Here is an 11,970-nt window from a genome sequence, read left to right on the forward strand (position 1 = left end):
GGCGGGTTGAGTTTTTCAACCCATCTCAAAAGCGGGGCGGGGTGGGCTCATTTTTTGGCGGGTTGATGGCGGGCATAGGCGGGCCGAGGCGGGTCAGTGTAAAATAGGTTCGGGCTGGCGGGCTAACCCGCCAAACGGGACGGGGCGGGGCGGGCTGGCTCATTTTTTGGCGGGTTGATGGCGGGGTGGGGCGGGCCACCCACTTTGCCACCTCTAGCTGTAACGAGAAGACCTTCGAGCAACGTGCCTGTCGAGTTGCGTGTTTGTTTGGGTAACTTGTAGCTAGACTAAAGTAGAGACAGAGAGCAGAGATCTGACTTGGATAATTTGTAAATATATTTTAATTAAGTCACAAGAAGTGGTGAAATATTTGGATAATTTGTATTAAGTTGTGTGTTTAATTTCTATTTGTATATCAAAAAAATATTTTAATTTTTAAGTAGTGCCAAATTGTAATTTTAACCATAACTAAATTATAATTAATTATATATAGTAAGTACAATTTATTAAAAGTAAGCTAGTGCCAAGGTATCAACAGGCACTAAAGTGGCTACGCCACTGATTAGACATCACTACAAAAATTCAAGTATTTTGTGGAGGTTATATTTGCAAATTGTGAGGGTCCGACTATATATATTTGTGGCATTCATAGAAAACGTCACTATCGCATGCGCCGCAACATAATTTTTGTCATTTTTGTGTGCAACGCCACAATTTGTTGAAGCATTTTTCTTGAGATTACAGACCCCACAATATGTTACACTTTTTGGAGTTCATTAACCTCCACAATATAATTGCATTTTGTGGAGGCTTTAGACCCCCAATAAGTGAGAATAGAAAGTTTAACACATATAGGCTTAGGAGCGGGCCCCATCATTTATTCAAGTCACATTGATCCAATAATTAATTCAATGACCTAAAACCAAAAGAAATAAAAAAAAATTACTAAAAAGTAAATAAAATCATATTATATAAGTAATGAATTTACTAAAAAGTAGTTTGGGAAAGAATTACAAATAAGAATAATTATAAAATTTTAATGCAATACAGAGAAATCTACCAAGCACTGCAGGACATATAGACCAAGAAGATCTCGGAGCTTCTCCTTTGCAACACTCTCCTGTTGTAAAAGTGAAAGAAAAATGTCAGCCAAAAACTTGAAAATAAATCAGTAATTTAAGTTTTCCTTGCAAAGAAAAAGATAAGTTGTTTTAAAATTGAAAAACCAACTTATTGCAAACTTCACATATAGAATTTGCAATCTGAACAGCTCTGTCAAATACACCCTCAAGGTCTGCTTCATCTGACTCCAAAGACACAGCCTTCAATACATTAAGAATCATAGGAACGGCTTCTTTTACTTGCTCAAACTGACGCCTCTGAATGGAGAAAAAGACTGAAAAGGAAAAATAAGTATGAATGAAAACTTTGAAGCAATGTGGCTTCAAATCATTGATAGAGCATTTAGGTTTTGCATTTCATCAAGAAAGATACCTTCAACTTGAACATTATAGCTTAAATACTAAGACAAATGCTCCATTGGTCTTTATGTTAAAAAAAATTGAGCCCATTAACAAGAGCATAGACAATCTAAAATCAAGCTGAAGCTACCTTAAGAATTTTTTTTATCTTTTTTTTTTTCTTTTGAAATTTGATATAAAAATCCAATCTTAAAATATGACTTGTTTATTCTTCACTGTATTTGAAGGTTTAAATAAGATTTCGACAAAGCTCTCTTATCTTCCAGACATCCAAATAACTACTTCAATTGTCGTTCCAAAGCAATATAATTTTTTCACCAGAAAAAAAAAAAAAAATGCAATATAATTCTTTCTCACCCTTATCATACCACTTTACCCAAACAATACTTTGTCTCGCATCAGTTTTGCTAAAGTCCTCTTAAACTCAAGATTCAAATCACTATATTCAACCCAATAAAGTTAGACACATATGAATAGTTCAAAATGCTGAAGCAAAAGCACACAGTCTTGTTAGAAATTGCTTCTCTAGCTTCATCCTTCAATTAGACATGTGATCAAACTTTAATAGACAATATCCATCCCTTTTAAAACATCTCTTTCAAATTTATCCTATTATTTTCTTATCAAGTAAGGGTGGTGAAAAAACAAAACATAAAGACCTTCAATAAATCTCAATAAACCAATTAAAATAAAATTAATATTGTATTCAATTTTCTCAATATTAACATAATATAATCACAAATTCGAGGCAACTCAGGCTGCGAACAACAAACTGAGCTTGGATTGTAAAGGTGAGAGAGGATAAGAAGTGCTTTCTCTTTACACCAAACCAAGAACAGTTAAGGTTAAAGATAACCAAATATAAAGTTCATAGCAAGAATCCAATTATGAGTTTCACATGCTGAAAGAAACAAGAAAAAGAATATAATCCTTCAAAGTCCTACGTTGGGTTTAGAAAATTTGATGTCTAGAATATAATCAATTTGATGTCTCTGATAAAGGAAGGACTAATGTGATGTAATATCTTTGAAAGCAAATTTGCCATTCCTGAAACTGATATTAAAACATCAATCGATGTTGTGTTTATAAAAAAGTTGTGTTTATAAAAAAGAGACTTATCAATTTTTAATAAAATAAGATGAGATGAAAGAAATAACAGGGGAAAACAGGAGTAAAAGATACCATCCTAAACAAAAACAGAAAAGGAACGACAATAACCTACACATGGTTAGGAAGAATTCTATCTTTCTTCCTTTACATCCTTTCAAAATCAAGACAGTATTGATTTATAATTACAGCACCATCAATTTGGAAAAAAATTGATAGAGTGCAGCCAAATCCTTTTCCATCAATGAGAAACAAATTAACAACCATTTGTTCCCCGAAAGTATCAGTTTTGAGCCAATAATTAACCATGCAGTGAAACAAAATTCATGCCGTGAGTCATGACAAGCAACATAAAGCCCAACATGAAATGAAATCACAACAGAAAAAATGGAATCATCAAAGTGAGTCAGCAATACAAGACATCAACAATACAATTCCAGATTTTCTTTTTTAAAAAAAGAAAAAAGTAGCACCATGTAAGTCAGACATTCTCATCAGCCAATTTGAGAAGGAGCACCATGTAGTTCAATCATATATTTATTTGTCAAGGTATAAAATTAGGGTGCGGGGGGGACTCTGGTGCTTTTTGAATAGGAAGAGTGAAAAGTTTAAGCCATTTTACAATTACAGGCATTGCGATTAATTCCTGACTTCAACTAATTATCAAATTATCAGTTTGTGACAATGTAGTAAGCAATGGCTACCTATAAGTGTAGAGCCAGAAGCATTATGCAATAAACCTCTTATAACTGGGATAAATATAATAGTAATAATACAATTATTAGGAATGGAAAAAGGGTTTATCACTTACTTTGACATAACCAATGCGACGATCGAGGTTCAAATGTAGGTTTATCATCCTCTTGCACTTCCTCATGCACATCAGTGACCATAATAATCTATCCTTCAACCGCTGTAGCAAAGGAAAAAAATAAAATAAAAATTGAAAATTGTAAAATGCAAAACCCTAATCCACAAACTACAGGTTAAGTTCATCGACAATGAGAAATTGAACAAAGCAGAGAGAGAGGAGAAGGAAATGAGAGACTCACCATTGGGGTCGATGACGAGCTTCTTGGTGGAAGAAAGAAAGAAGACAAAGATTGAAGGTTAAGTTCATCGACAATGAGAAATTGAACAAAGGAGAAGGAAATGAAATGAGAGACTCACCATTGCTGCATCATCTCCCTAAACATTGGCAAACATCTTGGCGCGCATTTTTTTTTTGTAGTGGTAAAGTTGTAGCGGTCGTTAAATAACTTTTAGAAAATATTCAAAATTATGAAAATATTTCATAAATGTTTTGGGGTCAAAACTTGTCACAGTTATATAATTTGACTAAAATAAAAGTACAATGTGGCGATCCCAAAAAATGCCACAATTTGTCTATTTTTTTGGAGGTTCTAATGACCTCCAATAAATAACCTCCACAAATGATATACTTTTTTGTAGTGCATGTATGTGACTAATGCATTTCATATTTTAGTTTCTTAATTACCCTGAACTTGCAGAGAGGGCTGGGCTTTAGTTAGAAGTTCTCATTACACAAATGGAAGGAACTAAAAATTTAACTTCACCTCTTTGCAAGCAATAAATAACTCCCATAAATTAGTGCCAACTAATCCCTTGAGGAATTCATAGCAAATTGATAACAGCAGCATGTTTTAATATTAACATATAACTCGAAAGGAATTTTAAGAAACCAATTAAGTAACTTATTACCTATTTGTTGGAAAAAGACCACTTGCGAACATCACAACCATCAGAGAAACATATACGTACATAATCATCAGAGAGCAGAAAAAAGATACAGACATATACTTTTTCACAGTGGAAATGAGAACTTGTAACAGAATTAGCTCCACGTTGAAGAACTCAATCCACCCCCAAAAAGCTCGAGTTCATGAAAAAGGAAACAGAGAAAGAGAGAGAATGAAACTTCTTTCATCTTCTTAATGGGAAAAAGTTTAGTTCTCTATTGAGAACAAGAATACAATAAAGAATATTATCAATGATCACTGTTGAGAACAACAGTAAAATCATGCAAAATTCAAAATTTCCAACAATGACATTAGTCAAAACTGATTTAGATCAATGAAGCATGAACTCTGCTTATTGCTGAGGTGAGGTGACGGAGTGTTGAACACGCTGTCTTTGGTGGAACAAGGTTGATTTCATACTTTCTTTCACTAGCCCCATCTATATGATATTCTAAGAAAATCCAATACGGAAGCTTCATCTCTCCACTTAGTGTGTGAAATGTGGGAATCAATAATTGAAAAGGTGAAGAAGGCCATAAATTAGTATTAACGAAAGGAGGGCCATTAAAAGGGGAATTAACAGAAACAATATTACAGGGGGATTGGAAGGGCCATTAAAAGGAACAACCAAACATTAAGCATGCATGACATGAATCTTTATGGAACTCAACGAGCTCCATACTTGGTATTATATTTCTATTTAGTAGCCTTAGAAAAAAATTCATTGAATGTAAAAGAAATATGTACATAGCACTCAACATACACACAAAAGCAGCTAAAATGGGAAATAAAAATCGGGACAAGTTCAAAACCTCACTGTACAAGAAAGTGTATTACTTGGCCATTAGGATAAATACAAAACTACTTAACTCAAACAGCAAAAAAAATCAATTCATAAAGAATGTAGACATTGTATCTAGTCTTTGTTTAAAATTTTAAATAATTGATAACAGAACATGGCATACACCTAGCTCATACATGAAAACCTATCCATCTTCTAAAACTTCCAACATCCCTCCCTTCAGAAACTGCCATACCTATTCCAACTCTTCCTCCATTTCCAACACCTCTATAATACAACCTCCACTCATTTTCTTCTGTATCCATATGAACCAGACATGGGGATCCAACATCCTTATCATCCCAGCAACCTTTGTCTGATAGCTTCAAAATCCCCTCATCTTGAAGCCTCACCCATTCCTTCAGTCCATCAGGAGAAATAGCCATACCAATGCTCCTCCTCCCATCTGCGGCAACACCTTCATATGCCATCATATAGTTCCCATCACTCCGGTTCCTCCTCACACATGGGTTTACTGCTCCAAACTCATCAAAAGAACCAGCTTTTCCTCCCCCCATTATTTTTCCCAACTTGACCCACTTGATTCCATCCCTCGACCTAGCAATCCCAATAGCAAAGTGCCCTTTTTCCACATCAAATGAATGATAATACATCCTGAGGTCACCATTCTCATGGTAAACAACATGTGGAGAAGAAATAAACAAAGAATCCCACTCCTTCTCAGAACCAACATCAAACAATGCTCCACTGTGATGCTCTCCTTCAATCCTAGCCCAATGCCTCCCATCTTGACTAATAGCCAAACCAGGCAAGGACTTGAAAACTTTCCCATTACCACAATTCTCATGATTCACACCATCTTTGATGAAACACCTATCTGGATTCTCCAAACTGAACTCCAAAGAATGATCAGAAAACTCTACCTTCTCAGAGCTGTAGCCAGTGTAGTAAAGCCAGTAAACAGCAGTGGAAGCTCTAACCCTATAACTAGACATGATTACCATCTCAGAAGGCCTAATGCCATCAGTATCAAAAGCCCACCAATCCTTACCACAATTCATCACAAAACCCACATCAGAACTCGACCCAGCAGGCCCTCCCCCACGCTCCCAATGAACCCCATTGCTCGAAATAGCTAACCCTATCAAATCAGAAGATGGTTTCCCATTAGGCCTTCCATGATACCACATATACCATCTCTCTTCTTCATCACTGAGAAACCTCTTCACCACTGGCGATCCAATATCCGCACTGTCCCACGAGTTTGAAGGACCCAAATCAAACACCAACCCTCTCAAAGAAGAAGAAGAAGAAGAAGATGGCTGTGAAGGTGGTGGAGAAGAAAACGCTCCTTCACATGCCGCATCTGATTCCGATGCCTTGTGGCACTTGGAAACGGAATCGGGTTCATCGTTTGGCGTGCTGTGTGTCTCACTGTTGGCGCTGGTGTCTGGTTTTGTGGAGCAACGCAAGAAAGATGGGAACTTTGTGGTGAGGGCAGAGTTTGTGGACACCAGAGTGAGGGTGTTGGGTTTGGGGGAAGATACCCACGGTCGAATTAAGTTTGTTGGGGTGGTCAAACGTCGGAAATTGGAAACTTTTGAACGGGCAATGTTGGGTTTCAATGGTGGAAGTGCCATTGATGATGATGATGCTGCATCCATGGCTGTGGAATGAGTAGTGACTCGGCGATGTGGGGCTGCTTAATGCTGATGATGCATACGTGTTTGAGGACCAATTGAATGAACGGTGACAGCAGAAAAAAAAAATGAATTAGAAGATGGGAATTCGAATGAGACCAAAGAGATGTGTGTGGGTGTTTTTGTGGTGCAAATTTCACTAAAAGGGTGGAAAAGAAATGTGATTAGAGGAGTCTCTGTTTGTCTTTTTTAACCTTTGCAGATTGTAATCTCTGAAAAAAAAATTGGGTGTGGCCGGTGCTGCTGTCAAAGCATGGTGGTGGCCTATTTACCCTATGAAAGAAGGATTTTTTTTATTTCTTTTCTGTTGGATCAGAAGATGGGTTTCCTTCCACTTTCCACGCAAGAGATTATAACTAACTTGCAAGGAAAATGTCACTCTCAAAGATGATCCAATTTTGCACACGAATTCAAATCATGTTTAAATGGCTTTATTGTTGATTTTAGGATACAAATTTGCGTGCCGTAATTTATGCTATCAGTAAATATATTAAGTCTAAAAACTTAAATGAAGTTTATTAAATGATTGTAGTATTATTTTTTGATAAAAATATAACATGTTTATCATTTTTTAACCATTTTATCTTTTCCTTGAAAGTTTTCATTGTTGGAATATAATCGTGTTATATTTTCATTAAAAAAGAAAACTTCGAAACACACAAGGATCTAAGTATTCACCTAATATTAATCGGATCAGAAAGGATAATAATTAATAAGTTTGAAGAAAGAGACTGACATATATATATAAATCCAATAATTTCCGTTAGCTTCTTTTCGTTTGATTTTGCTCAAGTCTAAAGTCTAAACCTTTTTGAAACCAGTACAGTGAAAGTGACCACTAAAGAATAATCTTTACATATTATAGTAATTCTTTTATAATCTTTTCGTAATATAATATTTCTTTTTAACAGCGTAAGCATCACAGGTTCGAAGAAGATAAAAAAAATTGTATTGCTGTCGTTCGAAGAAAGGAATGTATCTGGAACATTAAAGCTAACCAATCTTAAGTTAGTATCATTCATTCCCTTCTGCTGTTCTATCTTTCCTCAGATTGTACTTTACCATTATTAAGAATATCTCTGTCTTAAGTGTTTTTGTACATGCTAGAAATTCTAATATTGTATGAGTTATTCAATCACTGACCTCAAGTTTGGCTACTACTTAAATCATCCTTTATAAGTTTTCACGCACACAGTAATATTCATTATTTCAAAAATCATGCTAATTTAAAACTCTGACCTGTTTAATATGGTACTATGAATGTATAGAATTTTCGGTTTTATCAAATCATTCACATGTCTTACTTTTTATTAAATTACTTTCTCACCTAATTTTAAAATAAATTATTTATTAATGATTTAACAAAAGTAAGACACTTATCACATCCTGAGCAGAAGATACACCGAAAACTCGGTGCATCCATAGCGCTAAAGATATTCTCCACGAATTGTATCGACAGATCAATAAACAATTAAAGCAACTACAGAAAGAAAATTCTTCAAAAAACCTTAACTAATCAAACAATGCAAATTTCGTCCACTGGAAGAAGCCGTGCTTCTAAATATTTGGGAGGATCTATCCTCACTTTGTTGCAAGTAGGATAACATATAAAGACGGCGACAACAAAATTATAGCAGATTTACAATAAGAAATCCATTGTTAATAGTTTAAGGTTTTTCAAACTCCAAAAGTGGTGGCAAAATTTGTTATCAAAATTGGGGCTACACATACTATCAAACCCTTTGCAGCAAGTAATACCTATCTGTATGTATGTTATCAGGGAACATTTTCATAATGGCATATGCAAAGAGACTCCATAAAAGACCGGTTAATGAACAAATTGACAACAAAATAGAGAGCTAAACACAAGATATCAGCTAAACGCAAGCACTAGCAACTAACAAACAAACCTACATAGTAGCCTGGAACAAACGACACTGCCATGAAATTTTGGTAAAACTTTCAAGTGCATTTGATCTAATACGACAAATAAAAACTTCATCTAATATCAGAGCAGAAGTACGCACTTTTCAGTGGCTGACTGGCACATATTATTGTCAAATCCCATTTGTTCAAGAGCCAAAGTTTCCATTTATTGTAACTTTGCCCCTATAAATGTCACCAATCACCCCCTCTGAATCTCTCCATTGACTCGGCTTTTCTTTGTTTCACAAGTTCAAGTATCTTCGGATTGAAGAAACGATCACGAACGTATTTCCTCTCCTCAGCTTGTATCTCCTTGATAGGACTAGGATATGGGTTTGGAGGAAGTCTCTTTCCTTGAAGACGTGCAATTTGCTTCAAACGGGCATATGCTTTCTTCTTTGCCTTCTTCTCTGCCACATATTCCATCTAGGAAACAAAAAAATCCAAGTGATTATTAGAGGACAAGAGAGAAAACAAATATCAGAAATGAAACCAATTCAGGTTACTTACATCGGCAACGGCCATTGCTTGTTCCTCACTGACGCCCTGCTCTTTCAATTCAAGAACTCTCAAGCCATATATACGAGATGGAGGGGGATCAAAAGCACAAATCCTGTTAAAACATTAAACAAAGGTATGAATAAGTGACTAATGCATTTGATGCTTCAAATGGAGTTAGCGCTTATTTAAGAGTTCTCCTTACACAAATGGAGGCAACTTAGAAAAACTTACCTTACTCTTTGCATCTAATATGTATCTGACATCAATTACAATTAGAAACAACTATTCCATTGAAGAACTCTTAGCAAATTGATAGAACCAGTATATATTAATATATTTTTTTATCGAGCAGCATATATAATACAAACATAAAACTCAAAATGAATTTTAAGAAACCAAGTGAATCATACCCTTTGTTGGAAAAGAACATTTTAGAGCCTCACAACAATTAAAAAAACATATAAGAAAGCAAAGAATTATCATCAGATAACAGAAACAGGGATGCAGACATACGCTCTTTCACAGTCCAAGTGAGAAGTTGAAAAAATGGTTATTGGTTGACAGCTCATGACATGAGTAGTTCCATATTTAGGAACTCAGTCCACCCCCTGAAAGGGCAAGTCAACCAAATTGAAGAAAGAGAATGAGAGAAAACTACGCTATTTTCCACTGTTTTGACGGAAAAGAACTCAGACTATACACTTGAATCCACTCAAAAAGTAGCTCCAGATGAGAAATCTTCATTATTACTAGAGAACATAACCAAATTCCAAATGCTCTTAAAAAACAATGTGATGGGTCTGTTGCATAAACATATTTGTGTAACTCAAAAGGCTAACATAACCTCTCAATCAACAAAATAAACATTGGTCGTGATCATGAAATGATCAGTATTGAGAACAAGGGGTACAATCACATTAGAACTCAAATTTTCAAACAAATGTTTTGGACGTTAACTAAGCAGTTTATGTGCTTACTTAGAAATTCAGACAAACAATCGAGCTAAACAGCAGGACTCAATCTAAAAAATCCCATCCAAAAGCACTATAGTTAGAAAAGACGCACAGAAGTTATTTATCACTATTGTACCAGGAATCAAATTGGAACTTGAAAGCTAACATTTCCCCATTCATGAATAAAAAATTAAAATATCAACTACAAATTTCCCTCGTGACCACATCATATCAACATATAGAAACGAAACTCATAAGAAGATAGCACATCATACAGCAATACAAAAATAAGGATTAGATGCCTGAACACTGCAAATGGAAAAACTACAAAGAAAGGAAAAAGGTTCATACTTGATGGCATCATGGTATTTGGAATCCGGGTATTTTTTATAAAACTTCTTCACATAAACATCCTCAGGAAGAGTGATAGTCTGAATTTTTGCCTCAGCTCGAGGAAATGTTGCAGGAGGCGCTCTGGTAAACACAGTCAAAAGAAAATATTAGGAACATTTTCACCCTTCTGAAAAAAATCAAAGGCCACAAAAAGATTAAACACTATGCTTAAATAAATGTTCAGAATAAAAATTCAGTGGCAAACACATGGCATCCCAAAAATTCCTAAAATCATCAAACTCAGAAAGTGCAGTGTAGACCAAGACTGGAAAAATAAACACCACAAGCACCATAATCATTAGGGTGATTAAAAAATGAAATAAAACAAACATTGTATAAAAGATACCATTTTGGAGGAAAAGAGGCGTCACTAATAAAAACCCAGATGGGAATTACCAAAGGGCACAAGAAAAAAACTAAAATCAAAAGGAAAAGGCAGTGATTGGATCTGAAAGTGGGTGCAAAGATGAAAGATTAGGAGACAAACTGTTCCATGGCTTTGAGCCACACTGGTTCGGACTTTGCCAAACCCTTAACGAGCTTTCTGGTTCGAGAAAGCAAATCTCCTCTCGTAAACAACATCGTTTATGCTTCTTCTTCCTTCTTCCTTCTCTCTCTCTTTCTAGCTAGAAGGGTCAAAAAGTCACAAAATTCATCTCAAAACACATCACAAGGGAAAAATTCCTCTATGTTTAGACCCGGTTTTTTTTTTTGTAAACCGGCTTGAGGGCATTTCCTATCTTCACCGGTTCGGCTTAAATTTTAGTTGATCTAAATTTTTTTTTTTTTTGGTAAATTAATCTAATTATTAAAGGGGAAGTATATTGTAACAACCAAGTTGTGTTAGTACCATGTTACTACCAATCAATTTCACCGTTAGATCGATTATGTTGATCCAACGGTTATATTTATTTCTATCTTTGTATGGTCATAATTTCTCAAATTTAATACTTTGTATGGTTATGATTTCTCATATTTAATGCTTTCACTTTAAATTTGGAAAATCATAATCATACAAAGATTGAAATAAGTATAACGATTGGATCAACATAATCGATATAATGATGAGATTAATTGATAGTAACATGGTAATAACACAACTTGATTGTTACAATATCCTTTCCTATTTTTAAAATGCTAAATATTAGAATAATTACTTTGCGTATAATATAAGGGCATTACTTTTTTGTAGCCGTGGCAAGAAGTAATATCTGACACAGAGATATTCCTATATAAAGTATTAAAAATGAATTAAAAGAGATAAAATATTTAAAAAGTTATTTAAGATTATATGAAAAATACATAATTATAATCTTAAAAAGTATAAATTAAAATATAAATCTTAAT

The 11,970-nt window shown here is 34.8% G+C and overlaps 3 protein-coding genes across 4 annotated transcripts; all 3 read right to left on the reverse strand.

Moving 5' to 3' along the window:
• Positions 1-997: 997 nt before the first annotated feature.
• LOC133309558 (aberrant root formation protein 4-like) lies at positions 998-3,865 on the reverse strand. Of its 2 annotated transcripts, XM_061510339.1 has the most exons (5): positions 3,759-3,865; positions 3,641-3,659; positions 3,400-3,501; positions 1,231-1,396; positions 998-1,120 (listed from the first exon to the last, which is right to left on the reverse strand). In XM_061510339.1, the coding sequence occupies exons 3-5, from the start codon at positions 3,479-3,481 to the stop codon at positions 1,057-1,059; spliced, it is 312 nt and encodes a 103-aa protein (XP_061366323.1). In that variant the 5' UTR covers positions 3,482-3,501; positions 3,641-3,659; positions 3,759-3,865; the 3' UTR covers positions 998-1,056. The 2 variants fall into 2 exon arrangements, with proteins under 2 accessions (XP_061366323.1, XP_061366322.1); XM_061510338.1 differs by lacking the exons at positions 3,641-3,659; positions 3,759-3,865 and having other exon boundaries at positions 3,400-3,628.
• Positions 3,866-5,129: 1,264 nt separating this feature from the next.
• Positions 5,130-7,068, reverse strand: LOC133309576 (uncharacterized). The gene has a single exon (XM_061510361.1). It carries the CDS (start codon positions 6,812-6,814, stop codon positions 5,321-5,323), a length of 1,494 nt encoding a protein of 497 aa, XP_061366345.1. The 5' UTR covers positions 6,815-7,068; the 3' UTR covers positions 5,130-5,320.
• A 1,504-nt stretch (positions 7,069-8,572) lies between these two features.
• LOC133309573 (uncharacterized) lies at positions 8,573-11,269 on the reverse strand. The gene is made up of 4 exons (XM_061510357.1): positions 11,111-11,269; positions 10,582-10,704; positions 9,287-9,389; positions 8,573-9,202 (listed from the first exon to the last, which is right to left on the reverse strand). Exons 1-4 carry the CDS (start codon positions 11,203-11,205, stop codon positions 8,969-8,971), a joined length of 555 nt encoding a protein of 184 aa, XP_061366341.1. The 5' UTR covers positions 11,206-11,269; the 3' UTR covers positions 8,573-8,968.
• Positions 11,270-11,970: the final 701 nt, after the last annotated feature.

Source organism: Gastrolobium bilobum, unplaced genomic scaffold (genome assembly GCF_033153095.1).
Source record: "Gastrolobium bilobum isolate Gb01-03AN ecotype WA unplaced genomic scaffold, APGP_CSIRO_Gbil_v1 utg5190, whole genome shotgun sequence".
Lineage (NCBI taxonomy): Eukaryota > Viridiplantae > Streptophyta > Magnoliopsida > Fabales > Fabaceae > Gastrolobium > Gastrolobium bilobum.

Bases quoted from the DNA above. Each gene is read 5' to 3' on its own strand.
- LOC133309576 (XM_061510361.1), bottom strand. From the start codon at position 6,814: ATGGATGCAGCATCATCATCATCAATGGCACTTCCACCATTGAAACCC.
- LOC133309573 (XM_061510357.1), bottom strand. From the start codon at position 11,205: ATGTTGTTTACGAGAGGAGATTTGCTTTCTCGAACCAGAAAGCTCGTT. The intron at 10,705-11,110 runs GTTTGTCTCCTA...TGTGTTTACCAG, and splicing joins TGGCTCAAAGCCATGGAACA to AGCGCCTCCTGCAACATTTC. The intron at 9,390-10,581 runs GTATGAACCTTT...ATGTTTTAACAG, and splicing joins AAATACCATGATGCCATCAA to GATTTGTGCTTTTGATCCCC.
- LOC133309558 (XM_061510339.1), bottom strand. From the start codon at position 3,481: ATGGTCACTGATGTGCATGAGGAAGTGCAAGAGGATGATAAACCTACA. The intron at 1,397-3,399 runs GTAAGTGATAAA...TTTCCTTTTCAG, and splicing joins GTCGCATTGGTTATGTCAAA to TCTTTTTCTCCATTCAGAGG. The intron at 1,121-1,230 runs GTTGGTTTTTCA...CTTTTACAACAG, and splicing joins ATATGTGAAGTTTGCAATAA to GAGAGTGTTGCAAAGGAGAA.